The sequence below is a fragment of the Procambarus clarkii genome, chromosome 19, assembly GCF_040958095.1.
Source record: "Procambarus clarkii isolate CNS0578487 chromosome 19, FALCON_Pclarkii_2.0, whole genome shotgun sequence".
Taxonomy (NCBI): Eukaryota; Metazoa; Arthropoda; class Malacostraca; order Decapoda; family Cambaridae; genus Procambarus; species Procambarus clarkii.
The window spans coordinates 21,218,806-21,246,255 of NC_091168.1; the positions used below are offsets into that span (position 1 = coordinate 21,218,806).

The 27,450-nt window shown below is 37.9% G+C and overlaps 2 protein-coding genes and 1 long non-coding RNA gene across 4 annotated transcripts in view; 1 reads left to right on the forward strand and 2 right to left on the reverse strand.

Annotated features, from left to right (window-relative positions):
• Positions 1-326: 326 nt before the first annotated feature.
• Positions 327-15,892, reverse strand: LOC123757516 (transmembrane protein 184C). Its single transcript, XM_045741225.2, is given in 12 exon segments — positions 327-618; positions 1,681-1,868; positions 3,552-3,726; positions 7,074-7,171; positions 7,174-7,193; positions 8,091-8,245; positions 9,450-9,576; positions 10,253-10,455; positions 10,716-10,752; positions 11,127-11,269; positions 13,352-13,521; positions 15,756-15,892. Coding segments are annotated over 11 exon segments (1,305 nt in total). The 5' UTR covers positions 13,472-13,521; positions 15,756-15,892; the 3' UTR covers positions 327-579.
• LOC123757517 (uncharacterized) lies at positions 15,810-27,396 on the forward strand. The gene is made up of 2 exons (XR_006772771.2): positions 15,810-15,988; positions 25,358-27,396. It is a non-coding gene; the product is annotated as an uncharacterized lncRNA (long non-coding RNA).
• Positions 18,090-27,450, reverse strand: part of Hira (histone cell cycle regulator-like protein) — a 35,394-nt gene continuing 26,033 nt past the window's right edge. The window contains exons 10-18 of one of the 2 annotated variants that reach the window (XM_045741221.2): positions 27,164-27,286; positions 26,614-26,838; positions 25,372-25,660; positions 24,572-24,812; positions 23,959-24,114; positions 22,931-23,171; positions 22,179-22,342; positions 21,659-21,762; positions 18,090-19,832 (exon numbers count right to left, since the gene is read on the reverse strand). In XM_045741221.2, coding sequence (XP_045597177.1) covers positions 19,701-19,832; positions 21,659-21,762; positions 22,179-22,342; positions 22,931-23,171; positions 23,959-24,114; positions 24,572-24,812; positions 25,372-25,660; positions 26,614-26,838; positions 27,164-27,286 — 1,675 coding nt within the window. In that variant the 3' untranslated portion in view covers positions 18,090-19,700. The remainder of the gene's footprint in view (positions 19,833-21,658; positions 21,763-22,178; positions 22,343-22,930; positions 23,172-23,958; positions 24,115-24,571; positions 24,813-25,371; positions 25,661-26,613; positions 26,839-27,163; positions 27,287-27,450) is intronic. The other variant, XM_045741222.2, reaches the window with a different exon arrangement.

Consider the following 27,450-nt stretch of genomic DNA (forward strand, 5'->3'; position numbering starts at 1 on the left):
AATATTTGTTTAATGCTTATCAATTAAATTCCCAAACTGCACTTCTCATTTCAGCTTACTGATATCCAAAGCTATATATAATTCCTTCAAGAAATGCACTCTGATAATGTGGATGAAGTACATGTTGCTCAGTCAGTCAGGCCAAGTTCTGCCAGATCTGGCTATTAACTGCATGGGGTCACCAAATAGAATCAGCCTCAAATATTTGCTCAAGGATCCTCAGTAACCATCCATAGGCTCCCTGTTCTACACAGAGTATACCCATATTCAAATTAAACTTACAGTAAAATCTTTGGCATCACTTTCTGATGAATAAGGAGCAAAAGTCAGGTCAAAAGCTAATGTATTTTTATATTTGTAAATTAGTCCAAGTGTGTCAGTAATTCAATCAGATGAGCTTCCTAAATTATGAAACACTAGTTTTGGAACACATATAAATGTCTTTATGAGGCATATAGGCTATACTGGCCTGTTTACAAATGTTACACTTCAAATGTGACCACACTGTTCCTCTTGATGGCTTATATCATCACCCCCGCTCCATCACACCACAGTGCCTGGCCGAGGGGTGCTTGGGTGTCACATGGCCTTCACATCCTCACACTCACATCCTTCACCCTGAAAAATTTCCACCAGTAAGTCAACTGAAATGCAATATAAGAACATAAGTATTAAGGAAACTGCAGTAGGCCTAATGGCATATATATGGCGGCTCCTGTTTATGTTCACCTAAACTCATTCGTACATATGTCTAACATATGAAGTGTTATTATTATTTTAAAAGTCTATCTAAATCATCTTGAGCAATAAAGTATCAGGTTTTCAGGAGACTCAAAAGAGCTAAAAGATGATTTAGATAGGCTTGTAAAATGGAGTTAAGATTGGTAAATGCAGTTTAACGCTGACAAATGTAGGGTTCAGAGCCTACAAAATTATAATAATAACTGGATAAGTTTAACAATGTCAACATTTCTGAATCTGAATGAAAAAAAAATGGGAGGTATGATTAGAAAAGATCTTGAGTCCCAAAACTAAATAAATGTATAAGTGTTCAAAATAAGGCAAATAAGATGCTGGAATTCATATCAAGATGTGTTGGGTTCTCTTTTAGGCCACATCAAGATTATGTAGTTCAATTTTTGACTACAGAATTTACATAAATTAAACCATATTCAAAATAGCATCTTGGGAAGGTCATTAATGCTCTACTATATAATGAAACATCTGTCTTGTGACAGCCTTCTCTGGTAGCTTCAACAGTGCCTGAACCTACAACAAATAACAAGGGTCTGAGAACAGCATATTGTTTGCCACCATTACTAACCAGTGAAATATTTACAACATTATTCCACTTACGTTACTCTGAAATAAAATAATGTTCTCAGCGAATAATTTCAAGTTTATTTTTAATGCCTTCCATATTTCTCCAGTAATAAGAACATTATTAAAATAGTTCAATGTCATACAAGCAATACGTAATACCAAAAAGTATTAATTTACCATGGAATTTTGTTGCTGCCATTGTATCATATATTGTAGCAAGCATTGAAATAATTATTGCAGTTTAACACAGAGATAACTGGCAGAAAGAAAAATAGTTTTGAAAGATCACAGAATCAAAATTTGATATTATTGGTGAAAGTAAGCTAAGAACCATGATCCCTTCATAATTTAAATTACCTGTTGGATAACGATATCATGTTCTGAATCTGACGTTGACATGTAGCGATGGGATGCGTTGGGGCCGGAGTGTGCATGTGGGGCAATGAGGCGTGTGTGTTCATCACCGCCATTCACGCCACCTGTTACAGTTGCACCTCCAGGCCATCCACTTCCACGTGATGTTAAACGACGTTTCATTCCTTCACCTAAAATACACAATATTACACTATCATGCAACACACGGACAAAGGAGAAGCTGGATAATAAACAAGAGGGCCTCATAACAATAATGAGAGAGATTATAGCAAGAGCAGACATAGATAGATCATGACTGTTGGTAATCGGGGACTTCAACTTTAAATCCATAGACTGGGAGGCATATGAAGCTAGAACAGAGGACTTTTGGACCTGTAGATTCATAAACCTCATCCTGGTGACATTCATGTATCAACACGTTAAACCAGCTATGAGGATGAGGGAAGGGGATGTTCCCTCCATGCTGGATTTGATATTCACCAGGAAAGAGGAAGAGATATTTGACATTCAGTACCTTCCTCCTTTGGGTAAAAGTGACTATGCCCATTTGGGAATAAAGTATGCAATGCATTATAATCTGGGAAGAGAATGAGGAAGTTGAATCAGTCAAAAAACCTGTTTAAGGAGAGGACATTATGGGGAACTTAAAATTTTAAGGAATTTTATTGGAAAAGAATCAATATAGGAAGAAGCCAAACCCTCAAACATACCAGCAATACAAGAAGTGTGAAACAACTACACGGCAGTGAGGAGAAATGCAGAGAGACATTTTGATAACGGGATAGTGGACAAATGTAAAATAGAACCAGGCCTATTCTATAAATTCATCAAAAGCAAATTGCAGGTAACGGATAATATTCAGAGATTGAAATGGAAAACAGATTCATGGAAAAAGAAAAGGAGATGTGTGAAACATTAAACAAACAGTTCCAAAGTTTTTTACGTGCAAAATGGAATCTTCAGAGAACCAGACACAATAAGAATGCCAAAGAACAACATTGGGCATATAGAGATGTCTAGAGATGAAGTGGAAAAAATGCTCAAGGAGCCAAGTAAAAATGAAGCAGTTGGCCCAGATGGAGTTTCACCATGGGTTCTAAGAATGTGCACCCGAGCTCAGCATTCCACTTCAACTGATTTTTCAGGCATCCCTGTATACAGGAGTCCTAGCAGATGTGTGGAATAAGGCTAACATAGTACCAATCTACAAAAGTGGTACCTGTAGCAAAGAAGAAACCCCTCAATTATAGACCTGTAGCACTGACATGTGTAATAGTCAAAATATTGGAAAAAATAATTAAAACTAAATGGGTAGAACACCTGGAGAAAAATTATATAATAACAGACAGACAGTATGGTTTTCGATCTGGAAGATCCTGTGTAACAAATTTTACTCAGTTTTCTATGATTGAGCCGAGATTTTACAGAACAGAGATGGTTGGTTTGGCAGTACTGTATCTATCTGGACCTAAAAAAGGCTTTTGACAGAGGTCCACATAAGAGACTGTTCTGTAAACTGGAACATACTGGAGGTATGACAGTTAGACTTCTAACATGGATGACAATTTTCTGACAGGAAAATGAGGGCAGTAATCAGAGGCAATGTATAGAATTGGAAAAATGTCATGAGTGGAGTACCACAGGGTTCAATTCTTGCAAGTTATAATTAGGAAGGTTCTTTAGGTACAATTCAATCTTTTGAGAGTAAATTTATTAAGAAAAAGGTAAAGTAAAACACAACTATTACTGCCCCTGAAGAACAGACCATCATTTACAGTGGAAAACTTAAATTAATTTGTATAAATTAAAACAATTCTAAAGATTACACAAAGAATACATGTGAGAATACTTACTAACAACATAAACGTGCTCTCTAATGTCTGAGCGCACGTCTGATATGTCCCAGATGAGTAGGAAAGTGTGGCAGCAATTTCCAGTCTCATATTCTTCATCAACATAAGACTTGTATGAGAAGGCGTAATGGTGAGCAACTGCTGCTATGAACATCTCTACACAGATTAAAAAGTTCTGAAGGAAACACAAAAGAGCATGGATCAGACAAAATAAAACGAGCATATTGATAAATACAAAAGGGAAGAAAACCATATAATAAACTAAAATTTAATTTAGAGAAATCAACAGGAAAACTGCTGCAGGCCTAGCCATCAATCATCCCATCCTATCATCCTGAAGCCAGCCATCATCCTGAAGCCAGCCATCATTCTGAAGCCAGCCATCATTCTGAAGCCAGTCATCATTCTGAAGCCAGTCATCATTCTGAGCCAGCCATCATTCTGAAGTTGTGTGTTTGTCTTGATACACAACATCACACATGACTTTAATGGTTACTTTACCATTATCAACAGCCTATACTATGATGGAATAAAATGATAGCAAATTTGTTAAACATTAACGGCTGTAGTAAACCTTGTTGTGAATCATTTATTAATCCATGTTTTTCAAGAAGACAACGAATGGTATTTGCAATTGTTGAATCAAGTAACTGGGGGCGGACATGATAGAGGTGTACAAATGGATGAATGTACATAACAAAGGGAATATTAATAGGGTATTAAAAGTATCAACACAAGACAGAACATGAAACAATGGGTATAAATTGGGCAAGTTTGGATTTCAGAAAGACCTGGGTAAATACTGGTTTGGTAACAGGGTTGTTGATTTGTGGAACCAATTACTGGATAATATAATGTAAGTAGGATCCCTTGATTATTTCATGTATAGATTAGACATATACTGATTATGAATGAGATTGGGTGGTTATAAATAGGAGCTGCCTAGTTTGGGCCAATAGGCCTTCTGCAGTTACCTTTTATATATATATATATATATATATATTATATATATATATATATATATATTATATATATATATATATATATATATATATATATATATATATATATATAATATATATATTTATATATAGTTTTATATATATATATATATATATATATATATAATATATAAATAGTTATATATATATATATATATATATATATATATATATATAAACTATTTATATATATATATATATATATATATATATATATAAAACTATATATAAATATATATATATATATATATATATATATATATATATATATATAATATATATATATATATATATATATATATATATATATATATATATATATATATATAAGAACATAAGAACAAAGGTAACTGCAGAAGGCCTATTGGCCCATACGAGGCAGCTCCTATTCTATAACCACCCAATCCCACTCATATACTTGTCCAACCCGTGCTTGAAACAATCGAGGGACCCCACTTCCACAATGTTACGCGGCAATTGGTTCCACAAATCAACAACCCTGTTACTGAACCAGTATTTACCCAAGTCTTTCCTAAATCTAAACTTATCCAATTTATACCCATTGTTTCGTGTTCTGTCCTGTGTTGATACTTTTAATACCCTACCAATATCCCCCCAGTTATGTCCATTCATCCACTTGTAAACCTCTATCATGTCACCCCTAACTCTTCGCCTTTCCAGTGAATGCAACTTAAGCTTTGTTAATCTTTCTTCATATGAAAGATTTCTAATTTGGGGAATTAACTTAGTCATCCTACGCTGGACACGTTCAAGTGAATTTATATCCATTCTATAATATGGCGACCAAAACTGAACTGCATAATCTAAATGGGGCCTAACTAGAGCAAGATATAGCTTGAGAACCACCACCAGGTGTCTTGTTACTAACGCTGCGATTAATAAATCCAAGTGTCCGATTTGCCTTATTACGAACATTTATGCATTGATCCTTTTGTTTTAAATTCTTACTAATCATAACTCCCAGATCCCTTTCGCAATCCGACTTCGCAATCACAACACCATCTAGCTCGTATCTTGTAACTCTATCATCATTACCTAACCTCAGAACTTTACATTTATCAGCATTAAACTGCATCTGCCAATCCTTTGACCATTTCAAAACCCTATCTAGATCAACTTGAAGTGATAGTGAGTCCTCCTCCGAATTAATTTCCCTACCGATTTTCGTATCATCGGCAAATTTGCAAATGTTGCTACTCAAACCTGAATCTAAATCATTTATATATATTATAAACAACAGAGGTCCCAGGACAGAGCCTTGAGGCACTCCACTTACAACATTTTCCCACTCTGACTTGATTCCATTTATACTAACTCTCTGTTTCCTTTGGTATAGCCATGCCCTAATCCAGCTTAATATAGCACCCCCAATACCATGAGACTCTATCTTTTTAATCAGTCTTTCATGTGGCACTGTATCAAAAGCTTTGCTAAAGTCAAGGTATACAACATCGCAATCCTTACCACTATCAACTGCCTCAACAATGCTAGAATAAAAATAATTATATATAATATATAAATATATATATTTATATATTTATATATATATATTATATATATATATATATATATATATATATATATATATATATATATATATATATATATATATATATATATATATATATATATATATTTATATATATATTATATATATATATATATATATATATATATATATATTATATATATATATATATATATATATATATATATATATATTTATATATATATATGTCGTACCTAGTAGCCAGAACACACTTGTCAGCCTACTATGCAAGGCCCAATTTGCCTAATAAGCCAAGTTTTCCTGAATTAATATATTTTCCTCAATTTTTTTTCCTTATGAAATGATAAAGCTACCCATTTCATTATGTATGAAGTCAATTTTTTTTTATTGGAGTTAAAATTAACGTAGATATATGACCGAACCTAACCAACCCTACCTAACCTAACCTAACCTATCTTTATAGGTTAGGTTAGGTTAGATAGCCGAAAAAGTTAGGTTAGGTTAGGTTAGGTAGGTTAGGTAGTCGAAAAACAATTAATTCATGAAAACTTGGCTTATTAGGCAAATCGGGCCTTGCATAGTAGGCTGACAAGTGCGTTCTGGCTACTAGGTACGACATATATATTTATATATATATATTATATATATTATATATATTATATATATATATATATATATATATATATATATATATATATATATATATATATATATATATATATATATATATATATATTATACACAGTCCAGTCAGACAAAAATCATATACAGTACATGTATATATGATTTTTGTTGTTTAAGTGTTAAAAACTCCCCAAAAGATGACTCAAGAACATGATACGACAATAGCATATCCGACTGAAAATTATGAAAATAATAAAATCCAGAATAGTTAGGGAAGTTTGATTATAGTGCATGAATATTTACACACACATGCTTCATAAAAGTCAGTTGTAATAACTTGTGCTTGGAATTAATATGTAAATGTACCTGAATGATGCTGGAATCTTCCCGCTCCTTACTTTCATTCTCTTCTTCAGTTTTACCATTTATGTGGAATATATTATGCATAAACTGTGCCTTCATCAAAACATGATAGCAACTCCTTGACTGCAAAAGAAGTATTAAAACAAAAATTAGAATTATCTGAAAATATAATCTGGAAATTTAATTTTAGTATTTATATAAAATGCAAATAAAAAACTGAGCATGGAATGCAATGAAATTCCCTTTTCTGATGGGACCCCTATAGCTTCCCAAGCAATCTGGGATAGAATCAGATCCCTCACTAGTAGACACTCGGACCAAGTGGGAGCCCCACACCAGCCAGTTGTTGAAGCAGGCCAAAACCTTATCCCCCGACAAATGAGGAATCACGACGACCCAAGCCAAGTGTGTGAACACGCGTAGAACAAGATTAAGCCGAACTGGGAGAACCCGAAAGCAGTAAGGCAGTCACCCCACAACAAAACCTAGCCAAATCTTAACACTCGGAAACATAGGAACATACCAAGACGCTGCCTGGGTGTCCACGAAGACCATCCAAATACCCGTCTTGAGAATGAGATGAAATGAAATTTCATCTATTCATTTGGTTGAAAATTCATTCAACCAAATGAATAGAGTAGCTTAGAAAATCACATAGGTACTAAATGGAAATATAACATTTGATGAAAAGATATGCAATTAGACATATGTAGAGAGATTGTTAGAGAAGAATACAAATGTGCGTGTAAATGTGTTATGATACGTGGACTTGTAGATGAAGCGAAGGTTGGAAATATAGAGATGATGATGATGATGTAATACCAAGACAGCCTAAATATAAATACATACGAAAATGTCTTCAAATCTAAACATTAAGAAAATATTCTACAGCTGTTCCTCATATTTAAACAAAATAGTAACCCTATTAAGAGAAAATACAATGCCAGTACATTATTTATTTCATTACAAATAGTACATTACTGTATTTTTAAAATATTTTCATATTAATAAAATACTCACAAGAATGAGAAGAAGACCACAGCCTTGATGCATAGGAACTTGGCAAGTGGAGACATAGGGTCTAACTCCCTTCTCATAGCTTTGTAGAATAAAACTAAACAGTACATGGCCACAAACTGGGATAGATTGTTGACCACGAAGAGGTAAACAAATGCCTGAAATTTGGACCAAATCAAATTAAAATATTACATTTACTTAACCCCAAAACTGCATGCTCTAAAACAGGCCTATTTTCTGGTGTTCATAAAAAGAAACATTTAACACTTTTGCGTCCTGATGATACAATCTGCGTCATAAAACCAAAATACGCAGAGTGGGTGATGATGCAAATGGCATCATGCATTAATTTTTGCTTAGTCTTATTATTAAGTATAACATTGTGGGTGAAAGAGTTTAACATTGGGTTATGTGTTCACCGCAAATGCTTGGCCTATTTTCCGATGCAATTTGTGAGTCGTGTCAGGCATGCTAAAGTGTTAATCACATAAAACATTGTTTTATGTTAATCACATAAAACATTGCTAAAGCTGACATTAAGTGAAATGATAGAAATAAAAGAGGATGAAGACATACAACAGTTTTACCCATTCTACAGAGAAGAACAAGCACAAAGAATATACACACAACAATTTAACATCTGGGTGTATCAGAAATGTCTGTCTTTGTGGTTGTGATGAGAAAAATGCATTATTTTGCTTTCTATGTTTAGTTTTTGGTGGGGGATCCATCATGAAAGAAAAGTGGTACAGTATGACTTACTTGAGGCATTTACCACAGAAAATAATGAAACATTAACAGTCAGCCAAGCAAATAAATAACATGATTGATTTATCAATGCTGGGTAAAGTGAACATTGTTGTGCAAATTGTTTCAGCATGCAAGCTTTTAGTTGCACAACACAATGAGGATTAGTTGATCTTCCCTGTGGGATGCATTCCAGCTTAGATGCACATACACATAATGCTATGACGTTTATAGGAACAAAATTAATACAAAATGAACTTTTAGAATCTATTTTAGAAATCTGGAAAAATAAGATCAAGGAAGAGATAAAGAATGCAGAATATTTGGTAGTTGTGTGTGATGAAACACGGGATATTTATGATAAAACACAGATGGTAATTGTTCTAAGGTATGAGCTACAAGGAAAACCTGTTGAGATATTCTGAAAGGTGCTGGGAGGAGTGACATTTATTTTTGCTCCATTAGCTCCATTTTGCTTTATTAGCTCCATCTGCATGGAGCTATCTCAGTGCGGCTGACATAGCTGAAGGGGCCGCCGTTCAGATCCTCCAGAAAAAGATAAAATTGCAAATGATTAACGGTGTCTGACAGTTTGGTTAATAAATTGTTACTTACATTTCTGGGAGATAATTTCCCTTCTTCATAAACACCCGCCTGGCCACATACAAAGGCTATTAAGGTGGTCATGAGGTGGAACACAGTATACTGTAGGATGCCATGCTTGCACCGGTGAATAAACTCCCTGCCAAGAAAAAGTTAAATGTATACACTATAGGTTGAAGAGCAAGACCTCTAGTTTTTAAGGTAGCATAAAGTCCAAACTAGCAATAATGGATTCAAACTGGACAAATTTATAATTGAAAAAGTTGAGAAGGTGGACAGACAAGAGCGAGCGAGTGTGAGAGGAAGCAGGGAGGGAGTGTGGACAACACACAGGATATGGTAAGGGATATGGCTGGGTGGAATCAGATACAGTAAGAAAGGCATGAATGAATCTGTAATGAATATGACAATTTATGATGGACACTGTACACCTAGTCCTTCAAATTATGTTAATTTGTGAATGATGTAATGAGTTAGAAGCAATATTTTATGATTTTACGTTATATGTTTTTTTAACTTAACACCTTTCTCACCGCTCTAATGGTAAACTGCACATTATTTTTTAAATATATATGTTACCATTCAAATGTTATTCACTTTATGTAAAAAAATGTAAGTTAGCCTTATTGTAATGATTTGTACAAGTTGTTATAAATAAATTTTCTAATTTGAAAAGTTACTTATTCTAATGGGCTCAAAAGTGACCATAGCTTGGCATGCTGTAAGTGACCAGAGTGGATACATAGCCCCTCCTAGTGAAGCAACTTAGGGACTTCTGCTTACTATAAAAATCAACAAAAATAATTCAGTCTCACCTGCCCATACGCCACGGCTTGAGGCAACAAAGAGGAAAGAAGTGATTGGTTTGGGGTTTGGTTTCCATAGTGGCATCTAGATCCATTTCATCATCAAGAAAATTGAGGAGAAACATCATGAAGTTGTAGATGACATAGGCCTCATAGCATTCTCTTGCTGTATCTAAATATTGTGCAAACGGCGAGTACCCGAGTACCAACCACTGAAAAATAAATTTTTTATATTTTCAGATATAGATGGCAATGTTTCTTAAATTGTGGCACTGAGGCTGACCCTGGCTGGCCTATGACACCCCTATAACCCACCATGTGTCATCTTGGAAAGTTGGCTGAGACTAGCGCTAAGCATTTGGCCTCCAATTTCAGACAGACAAGAAAACATTCTATTTTATAGATACAGGTTTCATTTACATAATGATCCCTCTCCTTTTAACTTCTGAATAGGCAAAATAAAGACACTTACTGCATTGAGTGCATATACTGGAACCATCCACAGAATCCTGAAAGTAAAATTATATATTAATTTAATATAAAACAAAAATATGCATAATCAAAACAAAGTAATTTAGAGTGACAATGTAGCAGTAACTAACACCACTACCATAACCATTTTTTGTATTATTATTTTCTACCACAGACATGGCCAGACATTTACAATGCTAACAGCATATACAGTATACATTTTCTTCTGTCCTCCATGGACCGGGTTAGAGGTCTGTTAAACATATAGTCTAGTGATTTATTGAACAATCAACCACAGAAAGTGATTCAGTGAGAATCCACAAGGTCTTCTCTAAATACACTTTATTCTCTTCTCTGAGGCTACAGATCCCTACAATTTCAAATGAATACAAATGAATAAGTTGAATCAAACCTGATGATGTGTTTCTGTAGTTTAGGTTTAGTGTAGTTGATGAGATGCTGCACAATCTCCCACAGTGTTATTGGGATCGCCATGAACACAAATATCCCACCAATAAGCCAGGCAATCGTGAAGCCATCCATTTCATGTAAAATCTATAAAAGATACAAAAAAAACAAAGTTTCAATATACAGTATAATAGACACTGTACATTTAAGAATAGTTAGGCATAACAAAACAGACCCCACATGGTAAGAAAATTGCAACCGAAAACCGAAGAGAGGCAGAACTCCCTCCAATCCCGAGGAAACAAGCAAACTTTACACTCCTTTTGGGGCGTGTTGCTTATCATCACAGCCCCCTCCCCCACACCAGCGACCCAGCCACTCCAGTTTGGAGGCAAAGTATCAACCAAACAAAAATAGCCAACAGAGGGAGGGAGGGTTGCTAGGGAGCCTCCGGGGCTCACCCAGAAAATGACATTTCATTATATTCAATGCCAGTTTTCTGTGGTGAGCCCCTTCGGCTCCCTGGAGCTAAATTGTTACGAACCCTTCGTAACCAGGTTCTTTTTAAACTACTGTATGATCCTACTCAAGTTCAGAGAAACCTAATCTTGGTGGGAATATAGTGTAAATGTTTAAAGATAAAATTAAAAGAACAACACTTAACATAACCCATTATTATTTCCCATTACCATTATAATATTTACAAGTCTCTGCGAGGTCAACCGGAGCAGTGTTGCTAGCCCTTACGCTAGCCTGCTTCATGGATGACGGATGCAATGTGCCTCTGATGAGGTCTTCGAAGTTTCATGTCCGTAGCAAACACTCGCTGGGACGTTCAGTCAGTAAATCCAGCTAAGCTCCAATAGCCCCTCTGGCTAGTACCTTCCAGAATCGAAATCTATAACGCCCAAACCACAGTGCTCACCTAGCCTCATTGGCTAGCACTTACAGGAGTGAAGTCTACAGCACTCCACCACTCCACCGCAGCGCTCACCTAGCCCCTCTGGCTAGCACCTCTAGGAGTGAAGTCTATAGCGCTCAACAGCAGCACCCACCTAACCTTACTGGCTAGCACCTCCAGGAGTGAAGTCTATAGCACTCAACAACAGCGCCCACCTAACCTTACTGGCTAGCACCTTCAGATCGACCCACATCTTCCACTGTCCCGACTTCACTGACTTCCCTCTCTCATCTGTGGTTGCTCATCACCTTTCAGCTTGGCAGACTAAAAGATGGGAAACTATGATTACAGGGTGGGTCAACTGCTGTAGTTTGGCACCTGGATCGTAGATGGCGCCGAGATCCGTGACATAGAGTACATCTAAAGCGAGCCAGCAGCTGAGCAGACAGAAGACTGGACACGTGATTCTGTGGTCCCGGGTTCGATCCCGGGCGCCGGTGAGAAACAATGGACAGAGTTTCTTTCACCCTGATGCCCCTGTTACCTAGCAGTAAATAGGTACCTGGGAGATAGTCAGCTGTCACGGGCTGCTTCCTGGGGGTGGAGGCCTGGTCGAGGACCGGGCCACAGGGAGACTAAAGCCCCGAAATCATCTCAAGATAACCTCTCAAGATACATAACCAAAGGTAAGGAAAAGAAGGATTTACCCAGGAGGCGGCTGCCACACACACCTCAACACAAAGTCGAGACAACCTGCTGCCCAAAGCAACACAAGAATGCCCAGGCCCAGAAACGTTAACCAAATATCAGGCGGCCAGGACCCTGTTCGACCTCCAAAATCCCCGCACCTGATATCAGCCCAAAACATGATGCCAAACACGGCAGCCAATGCAGCAAACTTCCTAATATCATGGGCATGAGGATAGACCACAGGCTGGCTAGACTTAATAACCCATGCGGACAACCAAGGAGACCCGAGCCCTGGAACAGGGAACGAGGGAAACCAGATTAACCCAGAGCGCATTCCCGGTCACAGAAGTCAGAGCGCGCAGGTAATGGCAAAGAACCGCAACCAGACACAAGACATGATGCATCCCCGGCCTGACCAATCAAGCACCAATAACCCAAGAACCCCTCCGGATAATCCATTCTGTGAATAAAATAATGAATTAGTAAAACATTAAAGCAGGTTTTATCATTTCGCCTTATGGCTCCAGACCTATGGGGCACCTTGGGTATTTAAATACAATGACATTTTATTCATTAAATGTGAAATGTTTAGAGAAGAAGCAATTAATAAAAAAATATTATTTGTAATGAGCACTTACCAGTGTGTATATGAGATATGGAACAAAGCCCAGGATGATGCCGCCATATAGAACGAACACGAGTGGCCTGATCCACAGCCGCCACTGTGAACACAGAACATGGCACCGCTCTCCACACATCTTTGTTTCAATTTTTCAATTTATCAGTAAATCCAGCCAAAATTGTCATCCTGTTAAAAATAAATGGAAATTGTGAAAAAGTACTAAGCCAAACCTGTTAAAAATTATATTATTATTGTCTGGTATCCAGCCCTCTGGCATGCCAGTACAGGATATGACTCCCTGGCATGCCGGTTTATGACTTTCTGGCATGCCGGTTTATGACTCCCTGGCATGATGATATACGACTCCTGGCATGATAGTATATGACTCCCTGGCATGATGGTTTATGACTGGAGATGTCAGTCACTCAGATATCATCCCAGTGACTTTCATCCCAGATACTCTCTGGGAATCCAGTATATGACTCCTTAGGATGCCAGTATCTGGCCCTCTGGGATGCTGGTACAGTATCTGGTTTCCTGGGATGCCAGTATCTGGCCCCTCTGGGATGCTGGTATTTGACCTCACTTGGATGTCAGTACAGTATCCGGTGCAACCCCTCAAGCACCTACAAGGCCACCAGGGGGCAACCACAACAGATGCAAGAAGTGGCGCTGTAGTTAAAGCAAAGTCACCCAAGGAAGGGAAAGTGATGCCGACTGAAAGTCCCACATAAGGCCCACCCAAGTCTGAACCTGGGACGACACCAACTGTGGCTTCTGCCAGTCCACCAGGAACATAAATGCAGCGAGCTGGGAAAGAACCAAATCCAAGGCTAGAAGACATGAGGACTGACTGGGGGCTCACACCAGCGAGTTGTTGATACACCAGAGCACAAACCCCCAACAAATGACTGGAGCATACCCGGAGTGGGTTCTGAGAGTTCAACTCCCGAGTCAAGCCTGGACCCAGACTTGACTTGTGATAATTTAGGCCAACAAAATGTTGCTTGGAGCGGCCTGAAGGCCCACATATTCACTACAACCTGATTGATCTGGCATTTTTTTGCAGTTTGTTCTGGCAATATTTCTAATGCTTTCTGGAAGGGCACTGAATAGCTGTGAACCTCTGATGTTCAGACAGTGCTCTTTGATTATGCCTTTGGAACCTCTACTCCTCACTTAAAAAAAAAAAATAAAATAAAATAAAATGTTTATTTAGGTAAGGTACATACATACAAGAAATTTTTACAAAGATTGGTTGACTTATAGGTAGAGCTAGTACATACAATGCCTAAAGCCACTATTACGCAAAGCGTTTCGGGCATGAAAAATTTAAATGACAAGCTTAATACTAATTGAGCATAAAGAGTAGAATGAAAACAAGAAATGAAAACATAGCTGAAAAAGCAGCACAAATACAATTATGTCGACAAACAGCGCTCTTTAAAAAAAAACAGACATTGGTCGACAATAGAAGGGTAAGGTAGGTTACAGGGAATTTATTAGGTATAGCTTCGTTTTTATCTTAAACTGGTTGAGAGAGGTACAGTCTTTAACATGGTTGGGAAGGTCATTCCACATTCTGGGCCCCTTGATTTGTAGAGCATTTCTAGTTTGATTAAGTCGTGCACAGTCTTGCACAGTCATTGTGACAGTCCCCTGTATCTCAGTACTGCAGTGTCCCACCAAATGGTCTTCAATTAAATATATAAACAATTCTTATATGAAGTAATAGTTCATAATTCAAGTGATACTGAAATTAACTATCCTAATATATAAAATTATAATCATTTGTTACTTTGTCAAGAATGCAGGTACAGTACTTTATATGTACTAATAAATTATGTAATATATCCTTATTATTATTTTATAAATATGTAATTAGGTAAAAGAAAGCACCAAGCCTAAAGACTACAAAGCCCTGTGCTTCCAAAGTTCCTGGATATAGTAGTTGAGGCCTTAGGAATGAAGATAAATATGTTGACAGAGCTACATATCTAACATAGACATGACACTAGTGTTGGGTATGTTGCAGTAATGTATATTACAGGTTGGATATGTTGCAGTAATGTATATTACAGGTTGGATATGTTGCAGTAATGTATATTACAGGTTGGATATGTTGCAGTAATGTATATTACAGGTTGGATATGTTGCAGTAATGTATATTACAGGTTGGATATGTTGCAGTAATGTATATTACAGGTTGGATATGTTGCAGTAATGTATATTATAGGTTGGATATGTTGCAGTAATGTATATTACACGTTGGATATGTTGCAGTAATGTATATTATAGGTTGGATATGTTGCAGTAATGTATATTACACGTTGGATATGTTGCAGTAATGTATATTATAGGTTGGATATGTTGCAGTAATGTATATTATAGGTTGGATATGTTGCAGTAATGTATATTACAGGTGGGTCGAGGTGCAGGTCGCCTCCAGCCTGGTGAGACACACCATACCCGCCACCATCTCTAGCTGATAACTGAGGTTGGGTGCGGCTGCCCTTCTCACGGTCTGCCTGCTCAATACTGAGAGTTACAGGAGCGGGGGGAAGGCTGTATTCACCTGTTACAGGAGCCAGAACATGGCTACAGACACCTCCTGGAGGTCTGCTGAAGGAGACACACAACAAATGGCTGACAGGTGAGGGTCAGCTGTTGTTTGTTTACAAGTGGGAACAAGGAAACAGGTGAGGAGCGGCGCTCACCTGGCGCCTGGCACGCCACCTGCCGCCCCTCACCCCTGCCACCCCCTAACCCACAACCCACCCTCGCATGCCACCCCTAACCCACCCACCCACCACCCACTACTACCCCTAATCCGCCCCTCACCCCTGCCACCCCCTCGCACGCCACACCCCCTAACCCTCCACCCACCCCCTAGCATGTCACCCACCCTCGCATGCCACCCCTAACCCACCCACCACCCGCTACTACCCCTAATCCGCCACCCATAACCTGCCTCCGTAGGTGTAGTGGTCAAGACACTCGCCTGGCGTTCCGCGAGCGCTTTGTTCTGGGTTCGTATCCTGGCCGGGGAGGATTTACTGGGCGCAAATCCTTAACTGTAGCCTCTGTTAACTCAACAGTAAAATGCTGTTGTTAAACGATTTTTCGCGGGGGTCATATTCCAGGGGAAATTACGATTAAGGACTTGCCCGAAACACTACTGTACTAATGGATGTTCAAGAATGGAAGAACTCTTGTATATATAAATAAATAAATAAACAAATAAATAAATAAATAAATAAAAATACCAGCATCCCCCCAGGCAACCCATAAAACGTCCACCACTTATTTATTAATATACAAGAACCTGTTAGTATTTTGTAAAATGATCATATCACCTCTTTTTCTTATATCTTCTAGGTTTTGTATGTTTAACGCCTCTTGTCTCTCCTCATAACTCATGTTTGTTGTGCAGCTCTGGTGGAGCCCCTCCTGCTTGCATTCGTCATTGATATTACCTCGGTGCCATTTTGCAAGCTGTCTGGCACTTTGTTTTGGCTATGGCCTGATCATGTGCTGCCTAAACCTGAGTGGTCTTTGGACCATATTCTTCATTTTCATGCGTTCCCTTTGGGCCGGGAATGTTTTTCCAAGACCTTGTTTCTGGTCTCTCTTGACTCGGTTTGTCGGGTCGGGGAGCTTCTTTCTCTCCTCTGGTGACAGTTTCTGTTCCCTTGGCCCTGGTGGTCGCTTTGTTCGTTTGTGGCCGCCTCCTCTTCTGGTGAATACTAAATCCCTTGGCTTCCAGAGGGATCTTTTGGTTCATTGTTTCAGCCAGGGGTTGCATCGTGTACTGTTTCTGATGGAGAGACTCTGTCACTATCTTTGTGCCACTGATTCTGCTTCGGTGGATACTTTGTGGCAGGTTGTCCACAGTGTTAAGTCTATCCTTCTGGCCCTGATGTTGAGAAATGCCACTCTCATGGCTGTTTGTTTATAGGTCCTGGGTCTTCTAACAGAGTTCTGGCAGTCCAGTGTTTGGTGAATGTTGCCAGGCCTTCACATCCTTGTGTGGCCTCCCATTCTCATTTGTGGTCTCCTCTTTGTCCTTTCTCTTGTGGTTCGCCCTCCTTGGTGAATTCCCTTGTGTTCCTTCGTTCTCCAGCTTAAAGGAGCCACAGGGGCTTCTCCCCCAGAAAACCAGTGTTGAATGTAGTGAAATGACAATTTCTGGGTGAGCTCGTAGATCCCTGATCTCCACCTTCCTTCTAGGTAGCTGGGTGGGTCCTGTTTATGCACCTGCTCCAGAACTAACTTCAGGTGGTGAGCACCTTCCCCCTCCCCCCCCACACCAAACAAGCAGGGAAAGGTGGGGCAAAAGAACCCATTCTAGTTTTGAGATTTGATTGTTTACGTAGTTGGAGAAGTTCATTAAGTGGGAGAAGCCTCGGTCTCTCTTGAATCCAGCAGTGGTTTGTTTTGACTCACTGACTTTCTAGATGTTTTTCTCGGTGAGGAGGCAAAATGTCACCGCTCCCTGCACCTCTGAGAGGGGCCAGGTTCTAGTTTTGGTCCCCAGTAGGCATAAGAACTCTGCAGTTGATGCGACTGGGTAAATGGAAACCATCTTAATGTATAGCTTTAGAAAGCCACCGGAGCGGAGCTCACGTAGAAATTGGCATTTCACAACATTCAACGGTGATTTTTTCCTTCTTCATTACTGTATATGCAATAATATAAAAGTACCCAATAATGTATAAAAATATACTGAGGACTTGCTGATAATAAAAAAGCAGTTGACTAGGAAATTTTACTAAAAAAGCAGTTTAAAATAAAATACAGTTTTAAACTAATATACTGTATGGATGTAAAAAAGTACTCATAAGAATAAGTACTGTATTTGAAACCATAAAACTGGATCCACTGTATTTTTCTTATAAGAAACTTAATAACAGGTTAAAATGTACAGACATAATTACGATATATGAAACACATTTACTTCGTTTTCCATGCACGTACAAAAACATCTAACAACGCTGATCTTACAAATACGTAATAGGTAAACATATAAGGTTATTGTGCCTAACACATAATGCTATTTATCACAAAAAGGTCAAACTGAAAACACTGGAATGATGAGCTAGACAATTGGCTTAATTTTATCTGTATTCAGGAGGGCAGCTTCCTCCATAAAATATACTTTTGCAAACTTTACATATTTTCTCCAACTTACCATTCTTTCATTCTCTGAACCCCCCCCCCCCCCCCCAATTCCCCTCACACCTGTCTTTTGCTCAGCACACTATGTAGAAATTTAGATACTGTTTCTTGTTAACTTTACGTATCTCCTCCAAATTAGCATTCATGTGTTTTCTCAAGGACACTAAATAGTCCATTTAATTGCTGCTTGCAAATGTCATATTTACCTACATAGTGTTGGCTCTACTCTCCATACTCCTAACACTTCTATATTCCCTGCAGTTTGCATATTTATACTCTGTCCAGTTCTTCAGCTCCACAGTTACTTGTAAAGAAAATGTCTCAAATCCTTACAATCTACTAGGCAAATTTGTTACAAATCTTACACACAAATATAACTTTAATACTGCACATTACACATCCTAAATTTAATTCTAATGAAATGCCAGATTATGCTCAAGCGCTCACTATATTAAAATTACGTTTCTTGAGATTGGCAGTGAAATAATGACAAGTACCATATATTTATAAACCTACAATACAAGGAGTCTAACATTGCACTTAAGTTATAAAACTTTATACATGTTATGTGTGGTCTTCACCAATGGATATTTGTGGACAGTTTCCACTGGCAGTGTGGAGCATCATAATGCACACGGCATTATGATTGTGTACTGGGCAGTGTAAGTATCGAGTTCTTACATTTAAAACAGTTTTAAGGCAGAGATGTTTTTGGCAGTGATCCATACCTTGATGATTAGGAGTTATGTTAGTAAATGTGAACAAAATTTTGACTTACAAGCCTGCTATGTGAAGCAATGATGTCATACAGTAAAACAAAGACGTTCTGTCTCGGCACTCCATCAACAATTGCGTTGAAGAGCATTGAGCAGAAAAGCTTTGCACCCTCTGGGTTAAAATTGCTTAATTTAATGTGTGGATAAAATAAAATGTATTTCGTGTTTTATGATGCCTTCATTTTAATATAAAAAATTGGCAATAATGTCATAGATATTTTTATAAAATTAAATAGTACAAAAAAGTCAATGCATGAGGGATTTTGCATTATTGAGTTTTATACATTAATATAAAAAGGAAAGTATCTATATACAACCAGGCTAACCTGTTTTACAAGAGATTATTTTTAAGAGAAAACAATTCTAATCAAGTTCTCAATAAAATATTATAAGTTTCTAAGATATACTTTATTATATTAAATCTATGATATTTGTATCCAGCTGTTCTTTGTACTCAGAGTAAAGACGTTGCAGCTGCAATGAATTCTTAGCAAGAAGTATTTCTCGTAAAAATTCCTCCAAGAGGGCTTTCTTATCGAATATCTGTAATAAAAAAAAAAAATATATACATATATATAGTTATATGACTTATATAATGTGTGTAAATCACAAAGAAATTATGTGATGAATAATGTGAAAATATTTAACTACAATGGAAAAATGAAACCAGAGTTGACTTGAGCTCTTTCATGTTATTAAGGCATTGTCAAATGTAGTCATTGAAATTACACTGGAATATACAGACAGAAAGGTGACATGTGAGGTGTAAAACAATGTCTTTGCAGTATTGGTTGATCTTAATTGATCAATTACGATGAACCAATATTGTGGTTCAACACATTAACTACATGCATTAGTCATTAGCAATAGTGTTTCCAGAAACTCACGTGTATTGGTCATTAAGCCTTCTCCAATTTCATCCGGTTCTTGTGTTCGTGAACCAATATTACAAAGACATTGTTTTTTTTACCTCATACATCACCTTCCTGCCCATATATTCCAATATAATTTCAATGACTGTACTTTTGATAATGTCTTGATTAATACAAGTGCTCAAGTCAACTCTGGTTTCATTTTTCCTTCATTGTTAAATATACATATAAACACATACACACACATATACTGTGTGTGTTTGTGTAATTACCTTGTAACACCATAAATGATTGTATTTAATATTTCACATACAACGAGAATCAGTACACAGGATATTGGTGGCGCCAGGCTGTCAACCCTTAGCATGTCAAAATTGACACCTTTTAAGTGTTAATTGTTCACAGGTTTTGCAGGTCTCTCAGCTAGACTTGTATACCCATGGTTGCAGATCCTTTGCATTTTGCAACATTGATTGCCTTTATCCTAGGTCACATGGTATCATTGGAGTGGTAATCCTATTTGCAGTTCAGATGACGTGAGTTTATAATCTCGCTTGAATATGGCATCCCTTACTGCCACATTGTCTGGAAGATATGCAAGATACGCCTCGGTATGTAGGCGTATGCTAGCCAGCCTCATTCTCGTGGAGGACCGAGTACTGTACTAGCATGACATATCTTCCTAGCTCTCAGTCACGTCCCCATACAATCGCACTTACCGAACTCTAGAAAATTCAGTAAACTATTCCAGTCAATCTACTTTCACAACAGTGGTGTTGAGATTTCAAGTGGTGGAGACAGGTTACCATAGCAGTGGGCCCATTGAAGACACTGAGAAGAGAGCATGACTACAAGGGAAGTAGTTTTAGGCAGCCGTTATTAATGAAGCCTTCATATTGAAGTGTTCAGTTCAATGAATGCTAATGATGGGTTACAGACTTGTACTGTATAGGACACTCTGAAAAGTAAAGATGATTATCCTCCAACCATGTGTAACTATTTTTGTGTTTTAAGGTTAATAAACTAGTTATTGAAAGAAGTACATGGTGGATGCATCAGTGAATCCCTTCTCCATATATAAATCTGTCGTCCCTATACATGGGATCAATATTATACTAACACTCATCATTAAAAATTTTGATGAAACCAATTATCTGATTCCCTGCTTCATCAGGTTGAGTCAGACACAACGTATAATGTGGCAGGAGTCACTCTGAAGTCTGTGCTGTTGATCTAGACACTTTACACTTGCTGATAACCACTGGGAGCAGTTAGCCCTCCTGCCCCAGCACTGCTGCAAATAGAGGTGGACACAAGCAAAATAATTTTGGACATATACGGTACTGAATACAGCTTTTACCGTTTTAAAAAAGTTAGGGAATTAACTTAGGTTAACGGAATTAACAAAATTTACAAAATAAATATAAACAAAATAACAATAAAAGTTAGGTTAGGGAATTAACAAAATTACAACAAAATCAAAACAAATATTAATACCATTAATTTTGGTTTCCAACTTGGGGTCTCTTGATTATTTGCTGAACCGCTGTGTCTTGGTCCAAGAAGATCGTCAAAGATATCTCGAAGTTTCTTCTCCAACCCTAGAACACAGAGAATATTATTATTACTCTACTCACTTTGTTAGTTACACATTTTTCTTTTGAAAATAAATGAGGGACTGAATTAACTTTAAAAAACAAAATGCATTTAATGCAATGAAAGGCCTTCTTGGTGAGCCCCTTGTGGCTCACCAGTATAAGAATTGCAACCTGGAGTGCTACTGCCCCCACGAGGATCACGAGAATCCCAAGGCTTCTACTGAAGCCTAACTGGGGTTTCAATTCTTATACCGTGCCGTGGTACAGTTAACTAGAGCGCGTCTGGAAACATCCAGCACATAGGTTCAACTCCTCGTCAAGGCCACTGTGAATTTGTTCATTGATATATCACGTTATTGTCATTTCTCTGTGTATTCACAAGATAACAAAATTACACTAGACCAACCATGTCAACTCACCTTCTTTAATGAAGAACTGAATTTTTCGTTTCAACCAAAACTTGTAATCATTGGCAGATCTAAGATATTGAGCTGAAGTCATCATGCGATTGATGAATACTTCCGTTATATTCTGACGTGCTTCATCGGAAATAACAGGGTGGGATACACGAGATGATCCACTACTGAAAAATAAAAATAATGTTCAAACAATTCCCAATAAAATCTTTTTAAATGTTTTACAGGACAGTATGTAAAACAAAATGAAGCATGCACACGATAATGTAAGAAAGCAACATTGAATGTAATGAAATGCCTCTTTCCTTTCACACTCATTCAAACATTACAGCACTGTAGCAAGTTTCTCCATTGTCATTTATATTGCTGGGGAGTTGTTTTGGCTGTTTTGAGGCTGTGGTATCATGCTTAACCAAGCAGTGGTCTGTTTTGTATCACTGACATTCTGGGTGCCTTCCCTTGGTGGTGGCAGATATAAATCAATTTACATCCCTTCGCCTCTCTGAGAAGGCCAGGTTCTGGCTCGTGGTTCCTGAAAGGCCAAATAAGAACTTGGCGTATGATGACACCTTGTAGTTTGGCACTATATCAGTATAGTAACTTCAGAGAGCCACATGGGACTGTACCAAGAAAGTCCACTAAATAAAGACATTGTATTTAAGCAATGTTTGTAATTCGGGAAACAAACAAGGACAAGAATATGGTATTTTTGATAGAAGAAATATACAGGGAACAGGTCACTGAGAATCACATACTATGCAGCTGTTTGGTGGAGGAGGCTAGCAAGTGGCCTTGAACAATTCTCAGCAGGGTGACAGGGTGGCAACATCGTATACTCGGGCTGCACAACACTACGAACACTGGCAACGTCCCCAAGAAGCAACCACGCCTCAAGATCTTGGCATCTCGTGAAAGCTTCTCCTGATGTTAGCAACACAACCGGAGTACCTTCTGCGGTTAACTGGACACACTTAACTCCTCCATTGCGCCCTTCGACTGGTAATGAAAAGGAAATTGGTGAAATTAAAATAAACTATATTATCATCATCATCATAGCTTGATGGATAATACATTTATATATGGTATATTATGTACAGTACATTCTTTTTCTGATACAATTTTGCTATTAACCTTGTAACAACAATAAGAAAAATTACAGAAATTGATTGAAATTTACCACTTGATATTATTTATTTATATAAAGGCAGTTCCCCAATTACAAACGACTCACATTCCGAGACTGTGTTTGTAAAGTACTGTAGTTGTTCAGGATGTGGATCGAGATTTTCCATAGGCTCAATTCTATAAACGGGTTTTGTATTGCCAGACCACCAAAAATCCTCACAAAACAATATTTTTAGGACAAATAATATAAAAAAAAACACTTAGTTACCTTAAATGACAGAGTTATTCTGCTTGTCAAAGTTAATCATCTTTGAAGAATGAAGTCGTATAATTACATGAATAAATGAATGAAAAAACATGTGCACTGTATTGGTGGTCTGCCATTTTGTAGTTGGCCTCCCCACCCTCCTCCAGCACGCGGGACTCGTGATCCTGTGGTCCTGGGTTCGATCCCAGGCGCCGGCGAGAAACAATGGGCAGAGTTTCTTTCACCCTATGCCCCTGTTACCTAGCAGTAAAATAGGTACCTGGGTGTTAGTCAGCTGTCCTGGGCTGCTTCCTGGGGGTGGAGGCCTGGTTGAGGACCGGGCCGCGGGGACACTAAAAACGCCCCGAAATCATCTCAAGATAACCCCACCAAGATAACCACACATCTTACCCAAATGTCTCACAGACTCAGACAGGATCCTCTTCTTTCCTTTCAAATCCCAAATGGTGAGTGTTGCATCAGTAGTTAGCACCATAATAGAACTCTCCTGGACAAACAGCTGGGAGGCTCGACCTTGCAACTGAAGTGGAGGCAGTATCATCTCACCTGCAATTAATAAATCGAAAAGAAAAAAGATACAGTATTTGTATTATGCTACAATTATTGCCCATCCTTTCTCTTCTAATGCTCCACATTTTTAGCTGAATCAACCATTCCATTAAAAACCAGTATTGAATGTCCGGAATGGGACTAACCCTTAGAGAGAATGTATCCCACTAGCACACACTTAAGTAGCCCATAGAAATGAATACTGTAGCATAAAAATTTAGTACACAAATGCAACAGCATTACAAACAAAGGGATAGAGCTGCAAGAATAGGTTACTAGTACTTATCTTTTAAAATAAAGGCATCCTCAAGAAAAAAGGAAGAAGGGGAAGGGGAGTGACATTCGACAAGCTGCCAGTTTCCTGTTCCCATTGAGGCCAATATAGATAGTGGCCTTTTAGTAAATTTTGGTAATCATAAGATATAACCATGCAGTAGGAGACTTGGTGCAATACCTGTCATTATGTCCAGTATGTGGAGAGTCTTGTCATGACAAGTAAATGCAGCAGTAGTGGAGGTGGCACTTGCAGCCGTCACATGAGAGGTGAGGTAGACCACCCAACTCACCACGTTCAGCTGTGTTCTGCTAACCCGATGCAAATTGGGTGTCCCAACCCCAACACGACTACCAATGCGGTAGTCGTTCTCTACCACCAGTAAAGGTGGAGGAATATCAAGAGAGACTTCTCCTGGTATCTGGAAAATAATTTTTTAGATTTAAAACTGAACTGAATATACCCCAATATTTTTGTTTCATGTCCATGACTGTAATAAAAAGCATTAAGTATAAATCCCAAGAGCGTGATTAATATGTAACAGATACTTCACATGGGCTAATATGTTACATTAAATAGGCCACCTATATATGTCACATTAATAGGCCACCTATTAACTTGCGGCCTTGAGTTTTATATTTATTGAAAATAAAATTGACTTTTTTTTAGAAAACACTTTAAATCAATAAACTTGCTTACAATATTGAATTCTAATTATTCTAATTATGTAACAATATACTGAATTGAGGCTCAGTATAAGACACAAGCTAACACTATTTTAAAATTTTGAGTATTTCCAGTGATTTAGTATTCAGTATTCTTAAACTGAGAGTATACTACATTATTGTATATTGTATTTGTTTTGCAGTTGCATTCTTTTTTGTCTTTTTTTATGAAATTAAAAATAATACAGGTTTTATTTCTATAAAATTGGTAACACAATGGGCCAAAAATTTTACTTTACAGACCAACCTTATTACCTGGACTCTAGCTGATTTTGAGAGAGATGCTTCAGGCAGTACGAGGGAAGGAGCCAGGTCTACATGATGCTGAGTTGCAGCAACTGGTGTTCGGGATGAAACAGGTGCTGGGCATGGCGCTGCTGGAGAGGAGGCACGCGTTGCAGCAGGTGTGGAAGATCTGTCATACAAAGGTGGCCGGCCACGTTTACGCTTGATTGCAATAGGTTGTACATCCTCCTGTTTGCGTTTGTTAGATACGGGAGTGATCTGATTATCCACCTGCTTTTCAGAGTTAATACCGGATGATCTGTTAAAATAATAATACAATTGGCATTATTATTCAATATTATACTTCTAAGTCTATTATTTCTTGATTCCAGCATCTTCAAAGATTTATTTCCTTCTTACTGTGTATTAGGAATTGATTTAAGAAACCAGATGCTACAGTACTAGACTTTGAAAAAATTAGTAGGAGCAATGAGGATTTGAACCTGACCACTTGGTCTTGTCAAGCTAGCACCCTAGACCACTAAGCCACAACATGGTCAAAAGCGAGTTCAAATCATCCTCATTGCTCCTACTGATTTTCTCATTGATACATCATGTTCACGTGATTTCATTGTGCATTTGACGAGACGCACTGAAGGAGAACTACTGGACCATAAGCCGGAGTGTATGGGGGCAGTGTGTGCAAAACCTTGATTGGGCTTCAGTTGTAAGCCTCAGGAACCCTAGAGGGTTCATGGAATCCGAGGTTGCATTGCATCTGACCATGTTGTGGTGTAGTGGTTTAGGGCACTAGCTTGGGAATACCAAGTGAGTGGATTTGAATCCTCCTCATGGCTCCTGCTGATTTTCTCATTGACACATCACGTTAATGTGATTTCAACATGCACTAGATTTTGATAAATACATCAATGAGTACACAGCTGCATACATATACAGTTTCTAAAAGTACAAAGAGGTTAAAATAATTACTAATTCAATGTACAGTACTTCAATTAGTCCACATGTAGAGTAATTAATAAGTTGGATACAAGTTTGAAAATGAAGATATTTTTGTATTAGTACATTTACCTCTACTTTACCATTAAATAAAGAAAGTTCTCAATGAAAATATCTAGTACAGGACATGTACCAACCAAGTCATGTTCATAATTATTTCCACATTTTGAAGTGTTCACATTCACACAGCAATTGTGCACAAGAACAACAGCCAACCAGTCATACCAATTTACACATGAAATCAGAAAAACTTACTTGCTAAATCTAGCAGGAAGACCTGCAGGCACTCCATTGAATTCAGCTGGAAGACACATCCCCTTACCGGGCGAGCTGCTAGAATTTGCGTTGAAAATTGATGGAGGGCGGGACACCGACACATTGGGCTCCACCACTCCATCTACTTTCTCAACCACTATCTTACTCTTTTCCTGCTGACTAGAGGAGAAGCTAGCCTCGTAGGATTTGTTGGGATTCTCCACGCTGCAATTAACACACATTAATAATTAAATTGAATTTTACTATCATGCAGAGAGTAATGTGCTTGGTTAATTATTTGGACGTTTCAAATGTTATTGTTGTGCTTCACAACTTAGTTACCTAGTTTTAGTAAAATAACTTTTATATGAATTTGAGGACAGTATAGTAACTGTGATATGAGGACAGAGTAAAGAATGGTGTCCAATCCCTTGGAGCATTGGGAATCAAACACTGACCTGCAAGAAGCAAAGCCATTGCTCTACCAACCAGTCCAAGAGGATATATACTCTAGTAGCTTTGTATGTTTTATTAACACACTCTTACATACCCTTCTGTAGGAGGGATAAACATTGGTGTTATTCTTCTCTTGCCATCAGCTGTCCTTGTTTCAATTTGCTTGTTGATCGGAGCTCGCTGGGGCGTAGGTGGGGCGGGTTTTTGGCTCTGTTCACTGAAAAATAGAAATACTGAGTGAACATGTCTGCAGGTTAGCTCTCTTCATATATTGGCTTCATTTATTATGTTTATCACCCCTGGCTCTCACAATTTGCATTAAACCAATTCTGATTTAAAAAAAAATTGAATATATCTTATTCAACTCCTCTACTAGGAAAC